Raw genomic sequence first — 20,161 nt, 5'->3', positions numbered from 1 at the left:
GGAGAGGTTCTCATCTCAAATATATTTTTATAGATAACGTGTTAACGTTTAGTGCTCTTATAACAATATTATTATTGAACCGTAGTTTTTACCCAAAAAGTGTGTTTCACAAACATTACACATTTGAACCTTTGAGTAAAGTTAACATCAAAGATCATGAATTTATTCTGAGTTTTTTTTTTGCCTCACCTGACATAATATTGTAGAATTTCCATCGACGGATAAATGATTAAATAATTAATTAGTGTATAATAATGTTTTTAAATGTTAACAAAGGCGATAAAATGGTTTCAAATTATAAGGAACCCTAATCTTATAAGTTATAATGCAAGTATATTGTTACTGCTGAAACCACAGTTTTGAGCATGTAAGTACAGTCGGTAGTAAACATAACTACAAAAATGTTGAAACACTGCATTTATTGCTTATGTTATGCTTATCGTTTCTATAAACAACCAAAAAAAACGAAATAATGCAATTAACGAGATCATACCTCATCACACGATCAGTCAATATGATCACATATACCTTTACATAGTAAAACAACCTGAGTGGTTAGTGGTCAACAGGCCGCAATACTACGCAAGAAGTCCCGGGTTCGATTCCCGGCTGGGCAGAAATTGAAATGATGAATTTCAATTCCTGTGATGGGTCTGGGTGTTACTATGTATAATGTGTACCTATGTATTTAAATAGTTTTTAAGTAGTATATCCAATGGATATTATGTATTAAGCTAGCACCCACAACACAAGCATTTTAGTTGCTTACTTTGAAACTAGATGGCGCTGCGTGATATTATTCAAAGAAAGAAAGAAAGAAAGAAAGATAGTATGTTTAAGAAATAATCTAAAGTATGTAACAAGAAAAATATCCTAATATGAAAAAAAAAATCATCATATATTTTTACGCCGACTGTACCTACACTGATTATGCGGACGTCTGAGTAAATTGAAACTTTTGTTTTTCACAAATGTTAATGTTAATCAGCAATAACATTTTGTAATTGCTGATTCTATAAAAAATTTTGGCCAGTGATCGTAAACCCTGTGTTTGAAGGTTACTTTTGTAATTATACATTATATTTTACCCGTTAACTAAGCGGTACAAATGGAAAAAATGTTGACTACCTCTTTTGCTGATCTTGCATTATTTTTAGATAAATTATGACCTCCAAATCGATAAAATTTAATAACTCCAGTAGTGCCACATAGTGCTCATCAACCTTCAAGGTTAAGGTATTCTTCAGCTTCAAGACCAATCTACAGCAACGAAATAATGTTCGTAAGTTTTTTTAACTTTTTTCCTTGTGTGTTTTATGAGAATAATAATGTGCATAATTCTGAACTTAGGCAGTTCGATTTTTTCAAGTTGTTTACTGTATGTTGTTATTGAATGTTCAATACAATCATGTATTGTATTGAACATAATATGTCGTACCTACATCATAATTTCGTCTTATAACTTTAACTCTATATTTTACAGGTCGGACTTTGAGTATTACTGCGACAAAAAAGCAGTTGCCAAGCGGCACGGAAATAAACGCGAAGACATAGATTCTGAAGAGGAAACATCTTGTAAAAGGTAAGATTTAATATAGACAAAGTAATATTCCAGTAATAAATCGATTTATTTTTGTTTGAAACAAGTAAAAATGATTATCGTTTTAAACTAATTTGATCGTTTGTTGGCAGGTTGAAGCAGCAGAGACCGCGAAAAACAGCCAAACATTTATTTGACGACTCTGAAGACGAATCAGTTAATAAACCGTAAGTTTTTAATCACTTTTATAACGTTTCACGTATTTACTTTGCGCTGTAATGTACCTATGTACTTAAATTAAATACGCGGGACTCACTTCTGTTTTGAAACAAATATTTATTAATTTATGCGAACAAAGACTCATACTTAGAAATTCTGTTTATTACTGTTTTAAACTAATTTGACCGTGTTTGTTGGCAGTAGGGTTTCTGATTTCTCGACTTATTTTTTTTCTCGAGTTTCGGGAATTCTCGAGGCCAAAGTCTCGAGTTTTCTCGGGTCTCGAGTCTTTTAATTAAAACTGTTGAAATCGGTTGAAATTTAATAAAAACACGGGTTTTTATTAATGTTATAATGTGTCTGGGTTATAATCAATAATACTGTAAAGTTTCAACAAAATCCGTTCAGTAGTTTTTGCGTGAAAGAGTAACAAACATCCACACAAACTTTCGCATTTATAATATTAGTAGGATAATTATAACTTAGTAATTAACTAAAGGAACAAAAGTCATAAAGTCGCGTGTTCTTTAAGGATAAATAACCATACATATCTGGAGCTCCAATTGAATCACTTGTTTTCCAAAGAACACAAGTCCAAATTAATAGAAAAGTTACGATAATAAACCTACATTAACAAACAAAAAAAAACTTTTAAATAATTTTTTAAACTTAAAGATAACGACTTGAATAAACGTATTTACGAGTACCTAAACTAACAAATAGTTAACAAAAAAATTTCAGTCTTTAAATCAGTCAGTTATACAAACATAATAAAATATAGCATACTCGTAGGTGAACATTATTAGTTTCGGTTAAGATCATTACTTGCAAATCAAATTAGTTAAAAAAAGGAAAGACTAGGCCAGTCTAAACGCAACGTTAACCTATTAAATAATTAAAAACTTACTTTTGTCTAAGAAAATAGGCTTTCAAGAATATTAAAGCTTCAAAATCGAAACTCGAGAATTCTCGAGCTCCGGTAATTTTTTTCTCGTCTCGAATGAAGCCAAATTTCTCGAGTTTTCTCGAGTTCGAGAAAGCTCGAGCAGAAACCCTAGTTGGCAGGTTGAAGCAAAAACCTCGAAAAACGGCCAAACATTTATTCGACGACTCTGAAGAGGAATCAGTTAATAAACCGTAAGTTTTTAATCACTTTTATGACGATTGAGGTATTTACTTTGCGTTGTAATGATAATTGTATTTTGAAATAAATATTTAGCAAGCAAAGACTTGGTATTCCGGTAGGAATTTTATAATTTTACCAGTTATCTCTCATTCCAACTAAAATAATTAAAACTGTTTAAGAATATTTAATTTAAATGTTGTTTTTTTTCAGAACTAAATCATCAGCGAAAAAGTCGTCTACCAAACGCAAGTCAGCAGAGAGCTCGAGTGGAGACAAACGAACTCGAACCTCAGGGTGGAAGCTGGACTTGGACGACGACGCGGACGTCGAGAGCAGTCGCGCGCGCAGCCAGCCCGGCCGCCTGCAGTCCGTGCTGACGCGCCGAGTGGCCGACGGAGTCCTGCGCCGCACCGCCTCTCTGCCTGGGGATCTCTTCGTGGAGTTGCGCCTCTACAACGCGGACGAGATACGAGCTGTGCAGCCGAAAGATGGTTGGGAGAAGGCGGTATTGTCACTCAAATACCAAAGCAGCTCTAACGCCCAACATCTTGACCTACTGCGGCAATTCGTCACGCGTGCGCGAGAGGCATTCGAAGAGGACAGTACTTTTTTCGCTGATAAAAAAAATAGTTCGTAATTTGTTATTAATTAGTTATTTAAGGTAATAAAATAATATACTTTTTTATATCTTAGTTTTTTCACCCAGTCTATTTAATTTCATTCAAAGTTATTAGGTAGGTTTTAAACTTTTTTATAATGTCTCAAAGAACGATATATTGCACAGTGTGCGATTTATCAGTTAAAAGTAATAGTTTCTCAGCTCATCTCAAGAGTAATACACATAAAAATAATTCAGCAATAGAATTAGGAAATGGTATAGAAAAAATAAGTAGTGCATTCCGTAGTCGAATAGCTACGTATCGATTGCGCAATAGGGATGAAGGCGTGCAGACGCCAGCCGAGTTCATGCGCAGCATGCGTGCGCGCGTGCGGCAACTCATACAAGCGCGACAACTAGCATTTAACAACCTTAAAGTCAACTTCGAATTATTTGCAGAATTTACTCTTAGAACTAATGACTCTAACAAATCTGAGCTAAAATCATTTGCTACAGAGAACTTTACCATACATAAGAACTACGCGTTTGATGAAATATTCTCACAAGCAATAGCTATTATTTCAACTAAAATTGACGAAATGCAAGAAAGGGACAGCGGTTGGTCTTTTCTCCGTAATTCGCACTTAGAAATTAACATAAACAAATTTAATCCTTTAAAAGCATCCGAATTTATAGATTTACCTAAAGCTTTAAAACTAAAACGAGCTTGTATTAATGTTCAGAACAGAGATAAATTTTGTTTTTTGTGGAGCATAATGGCAGCATTGTTTCCTGCTAAGAGTAATTCTCACCGAACTTCTTCATATCCTCATTTTGAGAACGTTCTCAATAAAAAAAACATGTCATTTCCTGTAAATTTTTCGGATATAAAAACTTTTGAAAAGAATAATCCCAGTATAAGTGTCAATGTTTATGGAATTAAAAACAACAATATTGTTGGACCATTATACCGCACTCAGAACAAGAAAAAGAACCATATAAATTTATTATTTTTAGAAAAGGGAAATCTAACGCATTATTGTTGGATAAAAAATTTAAGTCGTTTGTTAAGGTCGCAAATAACAAAAAACCACAACAAAATATTTTTTTGTGATGATTGTATGGTATTCTTTAAAAACGAAATTAAATTAAATACTCATATATGCGGTGGCGTTGCTACTGTTTTACCAAAACCCGGCACACTTATACAGTTTAAAAACTATGAAAAAATGCAAGACATGCCGTTCGTTATTTACGCGGATTTCGAATCGTTATTACAACCAAGTCCAAACGGACCGACTTCAAATTCTACGAACGTCTTCCAAAAACATGTTCCGGCTGCATTTGCATATTACGTTGTTTGTTCATATGACAGTTCCTTGAATCGGTACGTATCTTATCTTGGGAAAAATTGTGTTGAAATATTTATTGAGAATCTTAAGAAAGACATATCTAAAATATTAAAATTATATAAAAACAAAATACCAATGAAAAAGTTAACAGTAGAAGAATCGGAATCATTTTCTAAATCGAAGCAATGTTATCTTTGCAATCAGTTGTTATTTGACGATAGAGTGAGGGACCACTGTCACTTAACCGGCAGGTACCGCGGTCCCGCACATTCATACTGTAATCTCAAATACCGCTTACCGCAATTCGTACCGGTATTTTTCCATAATTTATCCGGCTACGATAGTCATCTATTTATAAGGCAATTGGGAGAAATATCGGGACCAATAAAAGTTATAGCCAAAAATAAAGAAAATTATATATCGTTCACTAAGTTTTTTACAACAGATGATAATCATTACATGGCAGTTCGATTTGTTGACTCGTTCAAATTTTTAGGGACAAGCCTTGAAAAACTGGTTTCCAATTTAAACACACATGATTTTACACATTTATCGCGTTTTTTTTCTGAAAAAAATCAGTTTGAGTTATTAAGGCGCAAAGGTGTATACCCTTATGAATACATGACTAACTGGGAATCGTATAAAGAAAAACAATTACCTTCACGCCATAATTTTTATAGTAGTTTGAATGAGTGTACTATTTCAGAATCTGACTATAAACATGCCGAGCGCGTTTGGAAAACATTTAATTTAAAAAATCTAGGAGAATATACAAAGTTATATTTAAAATCAGACGTACTTTTACTGGCCGATGTAAGTATTTGAAAAATTTCGGTATACTTGTAAAACTAATTATAATTTAGATCCTTCGTTTTATCTTACCGCTCCAAGTTTAAGCTTCGATGCTATGCTACTTTTGACCAAAGTAAAACTTGAACTAATTGAAGATTTGGAAATAATTCGGTTAATCCAAAAGGGTATCCGCGGTGGTGTTTGTCAAGTTTCCACTAGATATGCGAAGGCAAATAATAAATACTTGCCTGATTACGATCCATCTTCTCCAGATAATTACTTATTTTATATAGACTGTAACAATTTATACGGTTATGCAATGTGCTCGTATTTACCTCATTCTGATTTTCACTTACTAAATGTGTCAGAATTTAATGCCGACGAAATTATAAACACGCCCGACGATGCCGAAGAGGGTTATATTTTAGAAATAGATTTAGAATATCCAGAACAGTTGCATGATTTACACAATGAACTCCCTTTTTGTCCCCAAAAATTTACTCCACCTGGCTCTAAAACATCCAAGTTAATACCTAATTTATACGATAAATTTAACTATGTTATTCACTATGTGCATTTAAAAGCATGCCTTGATCATGGTTTGAAACTAAAAAAAATCCACAGAGTAATAAAATTCAAACAAAGCCCTTATCTAAAGCAGTACATTGATCTTAATACCGAGTTGCGACAAAAAGCAACGTCTGCATTTGAACAAGATTTTTTTAAACTTTTGAATAATAGCATTTTCGGCAAAACATTAGAAGATCCGGAAAAACGGCTTGATGTAAAATTAGTAAATCAATGGGTTGATACTAGAAATAAAACTAAAAAACAGTACACTGCTCAGCAATTAATAGCAAGACCCAATTATCACAGCTCAACTGTGTTTTCTGAGAATTTTGTTGCAGTGCAAATGAAACCGGAGTCAATATTACTGGATAAACCAATTTATATAGGATTTACGGTTTTAGAAATTTCTAAAAGCCATAAAATATGTATAAATTCCATTATTCCATAATGAAACCATTCTACGGTAACAATTTACAACTTTGTTACACAGATACGGATAGCTTTTTGTACTCCTTACACACCAAGGACGTGTATAAGGATTTGAAACGTCAATTTGAATCTTACTTTGACACAAGCAATTATGATGAAAATAATTTGTTTAACATTAAACGGCAAAATAAAAAAGTACCTGGTTTGTTTAAAGACGAACTAGGTGGAAAACTCATTACTGAATTTGTCGGTTTAAGATCAAAATTATATTGTATTAAAACTGAAAATAAAGAAATAAAAAAAGCCAAAGGAGTAAAAAAACCAGCTGTTAAGCAGTTACTTTTTAAAGATTACAGTAATGTCCTATTGCACAACAAAATTATTAAAAAAACAAATGTAGTATTTAAATCGTTAAAGCATGAAATATTTACTCAATCGGTAAATAAAGTGGCTTTATCATCTAACGATGACAAACGTATAATATTAAAAAATAATATAAATACAGTGGCCTGGGGTCATAAATCCAGCTTCTTTTAATGTTTCTATATGTATTATAAGAGCCTACTTGTATTATAAATAATATGTTAATATTCTTTTTTGATAAATGTCTTAGTCTTGTTCTGTATTAAAATAATAATATTATGATGATATTAAATAGTCTGGGTTGAAATAATCTGTTCTTATTTTATGTTTAGATTAGGAAAATATTACTTATTATTAATTATACTTTTTACTAACTTTCTACTCTTAAGCCTGCGACTAACACTTATTGTATTTTATAATACTATCGGTCATTCTCACGATCAGGCGTTCTCAGCCTAATTACCATATCATTTTTGAAATTTGGCTTAATTGACTTAAATGCATTTAAATATAAAACACATGAAAAGTACGAATTTAACAATCGTAAAGGCGTCAAATTATTCAAAGCGGTTTTCGCGTAAATGAGATCCAAAAATTTTATGGTCACGGTAATTAGATAAGGCTAATACTTAATCTAACGGTAATTAGAAAAGATATGTACAATAGCAAAAAAACAACATCTTACATTGATAAATTTGTATACAAATATAAAGCGTCATAAAAAAAGCTGTAGGTACACTTAATAAACCCTTTGCAAAAAGAAAAACACTAATTTCTATTATTTATTGTATCAATATATTTTCAGTATACTGCAAGAATCGAGGCTATAACAGGAACACTTAGTTTCAGCAAGAAGGGGCTACGTGTCACATTTCAAATGAGAGCATTTAGCTGAATCAGAATCTTAATCATAATTTATTTGATTTAAATGTGGTACAAACGACGTACAGATAATTAATGGATCAGGAGGTCTCACGAATTAGACTTTTCGGATATGCATATATCGAAAAAGTAATTAATGATATAAATGATTTTTCCTCTTTTTAATCCATCTGCGATCAGCCATCAGCCATTATCAGATTAAATTGAATTTGTAATAATGACAGTTCCAGCTCTGCATATCCCATGATTTGTCACCTCGATTCTTTTACAACAAGTTTTCAGATTGATGCTATTCGCTTTCTCCTGAGCCTGAATGCAGAATTCTTAGAATTTAGAAGGGATGCAGCAAATAGATTTCATGTCTATAGTCTTTGTTTGTAAGCTTTACAGGAATTTTCTACACCCTCTTTGACGTTTGGTAGCACTTCAGTGGACTTTGTAAACCAAGGTGCACAGCTCAAGATGTTTAATACTTTATTTTGAAAACGTTAAAGTATTTCTACATTTGCGAGGCTCAGTCTTTGCCATAATGTCTACATGGGTCTTAGGATGCATTTGTATATAGTTTGTTCTCCAAGCTTCTTCTACCCAGTATCCATTGCATATCACGATTTTTTTCTATGCATAACAAATCAGTTAGGATGCAGTCTAGGATGGTACAAAGTGCCTATACACTCTTGTCTTGAAAAGTCCCATTGTCTGTTGATTTGTTCCCTTTTGTTCTTAATGTGATAACGCCAGAGAAGCCCCGATTTCACTCCAGCTAACTTCTTTTTGTGGGGTTACCTTAGAGGTTAAAATATAGTTTAAAATCCAACAACCATGCAGCAACTGAAGCTGAACATTCGTCATGAAATCGAATATATTTCGAGGTTACTCTAACGAAAGCTTTTCAAAATTTTGATGTTAGATTGGAAGAAAAGTCCGTAAAGTTGTTATGGGAAAGTCTAGGTATATTTCATATTTTATCATCATACTTATTCAATCGTGAGTGCAATTTGTAGGTAATAATTTCATACAACGGTGATTATAAATATATGGTAATTAGTACATGGAAATTATAAAACGATAGTTTTTCTTCAAAATTTCCAAAATCTGCAGCTTATGCAAATACTGTCTTACTACAACGTATGAAGGCCAAAGTACTGATTCTATTTAAATTAACAACGTGGATCTATCTTCAAAAATCGAATATAAAAATAAGGACATGGTAAATAGAAAAATTGAAAACCAAAGATATGGTAATTATACTCTTACGCAATTCATCGACGGTACGCTAACGCAATAGACGTCTACTTGCTAACAGGTCTTAGAACTAACTAAGGGCTCGCGCCGCGCGTAAATGATGTGTCAAATATCATTATTTAGGCTGGTGTGCCTAAAAACAGAAAACGTCACGGGAATTAGGACTTTCGCTCGGACAAGCAGTTTCGGTCTTATCAGCAAAATTCTCACTAAGTCACATATGTACAATGCAGTACATCTTCCGTTTTTAACTGAGGCCATTAATACATGGAGGACATTTTCATCACTTGATCTTCCCCAAAACCCTTCAGCTCAACGGTTGTGGGACGAGCCTGTCTGCAGAGTAGTGCGGGATAATTTACTTCAAACGTCTACCAACTCTGCAGACCGCGCTCGTCTCCTAGCCGTGGCTGAATGGGAATCAGGCCTTTGGCTGAAATCCTTACCCTCTCCTGCCCTTGGCACTCTGATAGACAACATTTCGTTCAGAGTGGCCATTAGTCTCCGCTTGGGGGCCCCTTGCTCTGTACCTCATCGCTGCTCTTGTGGGAAGGATGTTGATCAACTTGCTCACCACGGTCTTTCTTGTAACAGAAGCGCTGGCCGAATCCCTCGTCACGCTGGTTTGAACGACGTCATTCGCCGGGCGCTTGTCAGCGCTCGTATTCCGGCCATCCTTGAACCGAGCGGCCTGTCTCGCAGCGATGGGAAGCGTCCGGATGGAATGACGCTTGTTCCCTGGGAGATGGGGAGGCCTTTAGTGTGGGACGCCACTTGCGTCGACACCTTAGCGCCCTCCCATCTTCCTTCCACCGGCGTCAAGGTGGGTTCGGCTGCTGCTTCTGCAGAGGACCTCAAGCGGCGCAAATATGAAAATCTCAATGAGACTTACATATTTGAGCCGTTTGGAGTTGAAACTCTGGGCCCGTGGGGACCAAGCGCCCACAAACTGTTTCGTAAGATGTCTCAGCGCTTAGTTGAGACATCTTACGATACAAAAGCTGGCCTTTACCTTGGCCAACGCATCAGCCTTGCCATCCAGCGTGGCAATGTGGCCAGCCTTTTGGGCACCTTCCCCCAAGGGAGCGACTTAAACGAAATTTTTTATTTATAAAGCTTGTACATATTTTAATTTTTACCCTTTTTTATTTAGTTATAGTTTAGTTAAGTAGTTATTTGTTAATATTTAGTTGTATATATAGAATATTGCTAATAAAACTTAAAAAAAAAAAAGCAGTTTTTTAATTCTAATTATTTACAGAATGGTTCTATTGAATAGATATTTTGCTATGCATAAGACCATCTTTTGTACTCTTTAAAATGTTGAATGGAGTGAATCAAATTTATACAACATAAAAATTACAGCCAACTTTCAACATTAAGTCGGTGTGCGGACGCGTCACGGTAATTAGAGAACAGAGGTTCATGAAATTAATTAAGTCACAAATACTTAAAATAGAGGCCTATGATTTAATGCACAACTGGATAGGGTTGTTAAGTAACATATAAAAATACTTGCATGTCTCTAATTTGTCATTTTTAACGATTTAACAGCCCGGACACGCAAAAACTAGCTCATCTGAGAATGGCCGCTATTATTATTAAATTAATTAAAAATTATTATTATTATTATAATTATGAAATAAGTGCTTAATAAATTTTAAACCATCTATGATTTGTTGTTTGATTCATATTACCTATTTAATAAATATTTGTGAAAGAATCTTTCTAATAAACTTAATAACCTTATTTCATATTACAATATGCAATTTTCAATATGCTGACTCAAGACATCCGTTCACGTTTGCAAAGTCAACGATTTCGCAATAAAGCAAATCACATGTTTTTTATAATATTTCACCGACAAGCTCATTCACTCCATATCACTGCTCGTCTTCAGACTAGCAACGGATTCATTATTTTGTAAGTATTCAAGTTTGTAATTTTATGACTGTACCTACCTTCTAACAAATTTTTTGAATTTATTATGATCACTAACAATTGTTATTTTTTCTTTTCAGACGATGCAAAACTCCGATATGAACATCATGCTTCCCCCGTTCACCTATGATCCCTGGGAGGGATTAACACAAGCTTGTTCAGATGTCCTGGGACAAGTTGGTGAGCCTCAAACCTCCCGGGAAAAGAGGGTTAGGCGGAAGACTGAGCAACCGACAAGAAAGAAGGCACGTAGCACTGCAAAGTCCTACGTCATTTCCAAGGAGCGAACTAAAGGTTTACGGCTTATACAAATAAGAGTGTGTGACCTGACGAGTGAGCCTTCCGCTTCAACAACATGCGATCCGGATGACAGTGAAAGTGATGATAATGTGATACTTAGTGCACAGTATGTAGTGACTGAAAATTATGATGAAATAATGGGCATGACTGAATCAGTAATTAAGAAAATATAAAAAAAAATGTGTAATGATAATCTTTAGTAGGTATTTAGTTTAAATTTAAGAGTTTATAATTAAGTTATTGAATATGAAAAATCTTTAGTGTACCTAATGTTAAAAGTTTATAATAAAGTTTATGAATATGAAAGTGTTATTTTTTTTCCCTTACATATGTAATAATTTAAATCTTTATCAAGGATTGTTAAAATAAAAATAATCAGTTTTTTAGAATAATAAATTTATTTATCATATTGCTACATTTTTTTCAACACACCATTTCTTTATACACATAACATTTTTTAATGCACAATATTTCTTGTGAGCAAAACAGTTAAATAATGTGGGGTTATCCAAACAATAAAGATGGTAAAGAGTACTTAAATTTGGAGCGCCGAAACAAGTTACGTCTAGGACGTCAGTTTGATTACATAAATTGTGCACCCATTTGATCTTTTCTTCTCCTTTTACTAAAATATATTTACCTTTTAAATAAGGTACGATAAGTCTTTGAAATTCTCTATAATCAATATATCCTTCATTCCACCGATAGCCTCTGTTTTTTTCGATCCAGCAAACTTGCTTTTTCTCTTCAGCAGTCAATGAAGAGAACGGGTATGGAGGCTTAATCAAAAATATGTGAGTATGCTCTTGGGTAGCTATAGCAAATTCTTTTATTATAAATTCATTTTTGCTATTTTTAAATCCTTGCAGATCTACGATAATATTGCTATTCATGATATTTTCTTAACGATATTACTCAAAGGTTTGTATTCAAATATACAATCGTTTAGAATCAAACAATAAGCAGCTGTTTGATCTGGTATCTCTTGGTCTGTTTCAATTTCAACTCGTACGTCGATCGAACCTTTTAAAGTTTCGTGTTGCCTCGAACAGTCGATAACAAATAAGGGAGCTACGTCTCTGAATTCTTTCAAGCTCAACAACGGCTCTGGCCGACGTCCGTGATACGACTGTTGAAATCTTGAATACTGTTCGTATAATAAAGCAATTTTTTCTTCTGAAAAACTGACATTTAGTCCTTCATACGGATAATATGATGAATTTAAAAAGACTCTTACATCTCTTACGTGACAATGATCAAACTCTGCCATTGACAACACAGCGTTATGTTTACGATTGGTTTGTAAGGCAATTACCACAAATCGTGGTTTTTCTATTTGCGATGAAGTTTTTATAGACCAAGTATGTTTACGTGTCTTAGGCAGTAATGGGTATTCATACAGATCCCAATTACGAAACACTAATGGAATAGCTTGATCTTTCTCCAAGTGTTTCAATAGGTTAATCCTCTCACGGTCTGAAACTTTAATGTGTGGAACGCGCCAAATAATTTTATTGATTATAATGTCATCTACAACTTCACCTGCATTTAACTTGACCGCATTAAGGTTAGTATTACTTCTCAGTAACACTAACTCGTGTTTACAGTTAATGATAATTTTTTCATAATCCTCTGCAAATCCTAGTATCCTATTTAATGGTATAGATGCAGAAAATGCTCCACCACTGGCATTGTTTGTTCCTGCGGTTGACCAGCCCCAAACTCGACCACATTTGGATTCATTTTCATTTAAGGATAGGTAAGATTTCATTGTTGTAGTAATACCCGCATTCTTAATTTTATCTATTTCAACTCCATTTAGTTCATATCTTATGTCTTGAAACAGGAATAAGGCTGGATTATTAACGAAGTGTACATTTGATACTTTTTCTTTGGTGGTTTTATTATACACAACTACTTTTCCTTCGATATATAGACTACTAAGTGAAGGTAACATGTACAAGTCTTGTTGGTTGATCGGTATTCGTATTTCATCATTCTTGTTGAAACTTGTTACGTATGGTTTGTATGAATGATACTCGAAACTTTCAATGCTGTTATCGTATGATGTTTGTTGAGATATATTTAAAATATTCATTTTATTAAACCAATTAATTTGAGAAATTCTTTATTGCTCTTGGTTAGCTTCTTTTTTAGTTGAAGCGGTCTGTCTTTGCGGAATGTTCTATTAGAACTGAGTTGAGTACGCAATGTAGAAGGATTTTTATTGAAGTTAATCATTTTTTTCTGAAATGTAAATACAGTTGTACTTCTTCACCTCGTAAGTTTATCTCTTTGTTTTCAGCGTCCAACAGCCTGATATTTATAGCACTTATAGAACTTTGATTGACAGGAAAATAAATTAAATTTTTAGGTATTTCAATTATTCGATAACCAGGTGGTACATTAGGTACAAATTCATAAATTATATGGCTTGCTTTCCCGTTCACAAATGAACCACTGACTACATCGCATTCGATCCTCACAATGGTTGTTGATAGAATGCTCACAGGATACTTTGATTCGGTACTTATATTTGCATTTATTGTTTCCATTCCAAAACCTAAAATTTTACCAATTGTGCCACTTTTATTAAAATGAACGTCTTTAGAACAATAAATATTTGTTTTCAATGTGTTATTATTGCAAGTAAGTTTTAATATAGTGTTCTTGATGTTATTTTTTAAATAATCACAAATATCCTGAAGCTCGTAAGACCCTTCAGGAATTTCGATGATCTCATTTTCACCATAGTAAAACTTGTTGTTTCTTTCATCTATGTTGGGAATTGAATTGAAGGTTGAAAAATATAAAAGACCGCATTCGTAGTCATCTCGAAGCTCCAAGGTCGGTGAATAATTCGTTGTTAAGGAGGCTCCTGTTCCGGTTATAGACACAGTGAAAGACATTATTATACTGACACTTTTATTAATAATTTACATTATATAAATGTTTTTTCCAATAATTCCTTAAAAATTTCAGACACAAATGACCACAGTTTATTGTACCAAAGGCTTGATGTCGTACATAATTATAGTTTATAGGTAAGTTACTAAAATATTTGACTAATTCCAACGGTGGTTTTAAATTACCAAAACTGTCATAATATTCAACGTAATCATTTTGCTTTACAAAGGCTACCCAATGTGTACCAGGATTTTTATTACTATCCAAATTCATGATTGCACATTCTATCTTCTTGGGTTTCGCAGGTAATGTATCTCGCATAAATACACCACGAAAGTAAGGAATATCACAAGCATGTTCTAATATATCCAAGTTAGTGAGCGCACGTTTAGGTAGCCGCTTAATTAGTTTTTTGAGGGGTTGAGATATAAACCGGCTCCTTTTCTATGAGGTTTTATATACAGTCCTTTTCCAAGGGCTACCGCTTCCATCATTCTGTTGTGCCTTTCTGATTCCATTAGACTCTTTTGTGCGGCTTTAGAATCATTAACAGCTTTTGCTATACCAGCTGCTCCTCCAGCAAGAGAACCTAAAGCCGATAGCCCCGCAAATATAGGAATAAGTGGTAAAATTCCTCCACATTTTGGAAGAGGAATACATCGAGGTAATCGTATTCCTTTTTTGTTACCGAAAAGTTTTTTTGCAGCTGCATAAGCATATTTTATAGCAGAGTGATTATCTTTAGATTTAAGTTTTTTTAATTCTGATTTTATATTCTTTATCCCTTTCTTAAATGATGTTATGCCTCGGCCGGCTCTGATTTTTGCTTTCATCGCATTTTTAACTATCCATGAAGCAATTTTTTCTCCTTTCCCAACATCTTTTGATTTTAGCCTTTTCTTAGCCATATTTAACAATTCTAAGTCAGCCTTATGTCGAGCACCAGAGTCTTTATTCAAGTAAGCAATATCGTGGTGCATACAAGCCTCGTCCAATTTGTTAATTCCACGGTCGCCTTGAAGTAATCGTTTCTGAAGTTTAGTTCCAGGACCACAAAATTGATACCCAGGTAAATGTAACTCAAACGGTAAATGATCTATTACGTATTAATTATACCACTGCCTCCCTTCATCGATTATCTTAAAGTGAGTTATAGAGGAATTTATGTTTTATTTATATACCTACACCACACATTCACTTTTGTCAACCCAACTGTTTTCCTTATCACTTAAGCCTAACCATTTAACAAAAAGTTTGTTTCCTTTCCTTTTTATAACTTTCTCGATAAGATAAAGATCAGGCAGTTTCGTTTTTTGTAATTCATATCCGTAAAAAGAACCAAGAATAATTTGATTATGTTTATCTTCAATTTGATACGTTTGAGGATTTGTTTGTTTGATTTTTATGATTCGGAAAATTTCGGTAGACCAATTAGGTGTATAACCTTTATAAAAATCTCCTTTGAATTTACTTATACGAACAAAGTCGCCAACTTGAAAAGTTGATCGTTTACGCGTTTGTGGCTTTTTGCTTCTATCTGGGGGCACGGCAGTGCCCCCACCAAGTCGAGCAAAAAAGCGGCACGGCCGTACCATCCTTTTCTCGAAGCAATTCAGGCCATTTTCGACCGCCTGTAACTTCGTTGTGGATAAAACTAGAAGGCGGAATTTTCATTAGCTATGCAGGCATTGTAAAGACACGGTATATTTAAAATTTCATTCAATTTGAACCAGTAGTTTAAGAATTATAACGGGTCAAAGTTACTTAATTTTGTCACTCACTGACTCACCGATCATCAAAACTCTAAGGCACTTCTAGCAGACCTAGAAGCTTCAAATTTGGAATATAAGTAGTGTTTGGTGTATGAATCAAGGAAAAACTTAAATATTTGGGGGCACAGTAGTGCAACCGCCAAGTCGAGTAAAATTTTTCTATTTCGGTCCAGTTTTCTAGATACATAACTGCTGTCTACAAAATACAAAAAGAAATGAGATCCCATCAAAAACAATACTTGTCAAAAAAGCCAAGTCTCGCAACTCAGTTGTTCTACGGTAAAAAGTTGTGAGATCCATGTAATACCAAGTCCAGGCCAGGAAATCTTTAACGTTTTACATAAATATATTGACTTGGCCATCGCACTAAATAATTTAATTTACACGTGTTTTCATGCGATGGCCAAGTCAATATATTTATGTAAAACGTTAAAGATTTCCTGGCCTGGACTTGGTATTACATGGATCTCACAACTTTTTACCGTAGAACAACTGAGTTGCGAGACTTGGTTTTTTTGACAAGTATTGTTTTTGATGGGATTAATATTAGATCTAACGACAGTCTCATTGGAATCATTAACATTAATTGGTTTGAATTTAGTAACCCGATGAAAAGTGTTATTGTACTGCTGTACAACTGCATCTAAATTATTTTTAAACCATTGATAACGACCGCATAAACTAAATACTTTGTAGAGATTAGATTTTATCGTTCTTATTACTCGCTCTACAATTGCCGCCTTTTTAATCGAGTATGTGGAATAATGATTTATGTTGTAACTTTTTGTTAACTGTTTGAAACAATCGTTATAAAACTCTGTACCCAGATCGGTTTGTAAATTTCTAGGCTTTCGTGTTGATTCGATAAATATACTTAACATTGCGTTCGTAACACTTTGTTTGGATTTGGACTTCAACGGTCTAACCCATACGTATTTTGAAAAAGCATCAATTACAACTAGAACATATTTATATCCTTTATTAAATGATGAATATTTTTGAAAATCCATAAGGTCAGCTTGCCATAAATCATCTATCCCTTTAATAATCGTATGTCGACGGATGAAATTTCTTCTCGCTGCTTTGTGTAGCTCGTTGACTATATCTTGTTTACTCATTCTTGATGGATTTTGCTGCAATCATCAGATCGATTTCTTTTTTTGTGTAATATAATGTAGTTAAATTATTAGTAGTTAATTTTTCCAAATTATTCAGATACTTTTTAACATTACTTTGAATGTTTTTCAATTCATTTTTTAAATCTTGAACACATTTATCCACATACTCTTTATTTACAGCCTCGTCTTCTTTTTCCGGAGTTGTTAGTCCTTTTAATCTCGATGATTTTAAATCAAAGTGACCTGCATCTAACCTTACTAATGTGTCATCAGTAAGAATATTAGTAAAGTCAGATAGTCGTAAACGCTTATGAACGTGATGACCAAATTTATCTATATTCATTGCCGTCTGCTCGGCTTCTGTAGTGTAATGGTACTGCCAAACCCTCCTGTTGGGAGCTTTATATATTTTATGTCTTTTATAATACCAGCTTCATTCAATTCCTCTATTATTGCATAAATTTCATTTTGTACTCCAGTGTTACCAGCTGCCCATGATCCAAGTAGTAATTTTAACCTTTCCACTAATTCATTTGGATCATCCCAATAAACCAAATCAGTATCCTTCTTAACTTCTTTCAAAATATCGATGCCTTCACCTCGTGGGAGACTTTCTACACTACTCGTGTGACTTCTAGAGAACTTAAACAAAGGTTTGATTATATTCATATATTTAAAACCTTTGTTACTGTTTATTGGTTTTGATGGATCACAGTTTCGTTTGTGTGCATTGGTATCTATAAGTACTAATTTATAATTTTGTAAGTCCTCATTTGTAATCATTTTTAAATCTGGAGTTTTTTTGTACAATAATTCTTTTAAGCCTGGAGTTTTTTTTAGGTTACGGTTTCCAATTTTCAAAATGCGGTCATCATCATAAACACGCGTATTGCCGAGCATCAGCTTTCCCTTTACGTTTCTAATACCATAAGGTACATCACTCATCACTTCAGATGACACCGACCATGATAAAGAATCGTTATTGATACTCGGTGATGATTGAAGAGATTTAAATGAGTTTTCATGGACATCGTAATCCACCGAGGGCGAAGTAGTAAGGGTTTTGTTAGATGTTTTGCAAACATCTATATTATCTAAATCGTCTTCATCATCGTCACGTTCTTCATAATCTTCAGTAGAAGTATTTGATGCTTCACTTTCACTGTATTTAGTTCTTTTAGCTTCTGAGTTTTGCTCCAATCCTTCATTTATAGGACGTTTTTCATCAGTTTGGTTTGTTAGTAGTTTCAGCGGGTTAATTATAGGTTTAAATATCGTGTCCAAAGCCATATCATTTGAATTTTTTACATCTTTAATCATTTCTACTTTTCTTTTTACAGCTGCAGCAGATTTTACTATTTGTTCCTTTAAGTTTCTTTCCATTATTAAGATTCCTGTTCTGTTTGACTTCTCTAATCAAACTGAGAGATTGCTAACTTAACATCTATACTTATAAAAAGTTCAGTCCATTACTATGAATGTATCAAACTTCATTCGATAACAGCCTTTGTTTCGTTCACAATCCTTATTGATGACCACATAACTGTAAGGTTTACTCCATACAGTTGAGCACATTTCACGAAATTGCGACCATGACATGTCAGACCCAACATGCTCATCGTAAACGTGTCTTAGATTTATATCATCTTGCTTGAACAATATAATAAGATTAGCATTATCTCTTACCAGTTGCTTAGGTATTTTAGTATAAGTTTGATTCATATAAAAACAATCAATGTTTTTATGCCGACCCATGGCAAAATAATCGCGTATATTGTTTTGATTTTCACAAGCAACATCGTCAAATATGATAATCGAGTCAGGCAATGCTTCGTGAGGACTCAAAATTTCACTATTATGATTATACTTGTTATAAGATGTGCCTGCCACCTTGTCCAATACTTTTTCTAAAAATACGTACTTTGGTTGGTATAAAGACTTAGAGTACACATACAGGTTACGAAAACGTGGTCCATTCTTATGTAACAATAAACTGATAACTAAATTTGTCTTTCCACAGTTCGATGGACCACACACGATACTACGTATAGTATTTGGCAATAATTTCCCGTGACGCTTAGGCTCGTTTGATGCTTCAGGACAGACGCATTCCAATTTAAGTGATTCTTTTTGTTTCAGAAATTTCATAACAGAATTTTTAAGTCGACTGTCGTGATCTGTGGATTTCAAAGAACTGATGAAATATACTCACGCCGATGGTTAAAAAATGTAGTTCGAAAAAGGTTACAAGCATGGGTTATTTACGTTCGTGTTATTGGGCGATTAGATCCTAATTCACATTTTTGTTATAATTGGTCGTTCTAATTAACTTTCTTCGAAAGAGCGGACGAAGGAAGCGAATGAGAAGAAAGTGAATTAGAACGAACAATTATAACCTACTGCTATTCATCTTTAAATTAAATATAATTTGAATTATAATGAAAACTATTTTCATTTTGGCGTACTTTGTTACGAACATTCGGTTTTAATGGGATTTGAAACAGACATGTTGTATTTTATAGTCCAGTCAATGAATGCCTTAACGACGGTGTAGAGAGAAATCCGTGGAACACAATTTCTGACCTCGGGACTTTATTTAGCCTAGTTAGGTGGTGAACATAGCAAAAGTCCCCGCCCTTAGCCCTTGAGCCGGCGGGGAGAGGGGTGTTTAAAGGTACCACTTTTCGGTTTTTCGCTTAATCCTCGGAAACTATGCGTCCTAGTGACATGACTACTATGAACCAAAAAAAGCTTATTCAATTTACTACAGGTGAGACAGTCAAGTTTTTCTATATCTTGTATAGTTTTTGCGGCATCTGCTCTAGAAGGTCTGTAAAATTGGAAATTTTATTGTTGTCTTACATGTTCCTTTCAGGAGAAAATCGACTAAATCAACATTGAGCAAACACTATAGACATGCGGGAGCATGTTAAGCCTAGTTCCATGGAGGGGACTGCACCGTGCGTATATTTAGACGAACCAATTAGAGCCACTTTTGACTCCTCAT

General features: G+C 33.9%; 1 protein-coding gene and 1 long non-coding RNA gene across 3 annotated transcripts; both read left to right on the top strand.

Annotated features, from left to right (window-relative positions):
* Positions 1–907: 907 nt before the first annotated feature.
* LOC135085435 (uncharacterized) lies at positions 908–1,811 on the top strand. 2 transcript variants are annotated; one of them, XR_010260114.1, is made up of 3 exons: positions 908–1,278; positions 1,484–1,582; positions 1,693–1,811. It is a non-coding gene; the product is annotated as an uncharacterized LOC135085435 (long non-coding RNA). The 2 variants fall into 2 exon arrangements; XR_010260113.1 differs by having other exon boundaries at positions 908–1,282.
* Positions 1,812–2,759: 948 nt separating this feature from the next.
* Positions 2,760–3,984, top strand: LOC135085149 (uncharacterized). Its single transcript, XM_063979904.1, has 3 exons — positions 2,760–2,896; positions 3,096–3,390; positions 3,943–3,984. Exons 1-3 carry the CDS (start codon positions 2,760–2,762, stop codon positions 3,982–3,984), a joined length of 474 nt encoding a protein of 157 aa, XP_063835974.1.
* Positions 3,985–20,161: the final 16,177 nt, after the last annotated feature.

This window comes from Ostrinia nubilalis, chromosome 28 (genome assembly GCF_963855985.1).
Source record: "Ostrinia nubilalis chromosome 28, ilOstNubi1.1, whole genome shotgun sequence".
In the NCBI taxonomy this organism is placed as follows: Eukaryota; Metazoa; Arthropoda; class Insecta; order Lepidoptera; family Crambidae; genus Ostrinia; species Ostrinia nubilalis.
This window is presented reverse-complemented; position numbering and strand designations above follow the sequence as displayed.

Bases quoted from the DNA above. Each gene is read 5' to 3' on its own strand.
- LOC135085149 (XM_063979904.1), top strand. From the start codon at position 2,760: ATGAAGCCAAATTTCTCGAGTTTTCTCGAGTTCGAGAAAGCTCGAGCA. The intron at 2,897-3,095 runs GTAAGTTTTTAA...GTTTTTTTTCAG, and splicing joins GAGGAATCAGTTAATAAACC to AACTAAATCATCAGCGAAAA. The intron at 3,391-3,942 runs GTATTGTCACTC...AATTATTTGCAG, and splicing joins AAGATGGTTGGGAGAAGGCG to AATTTACTCTTAGAACTAAT.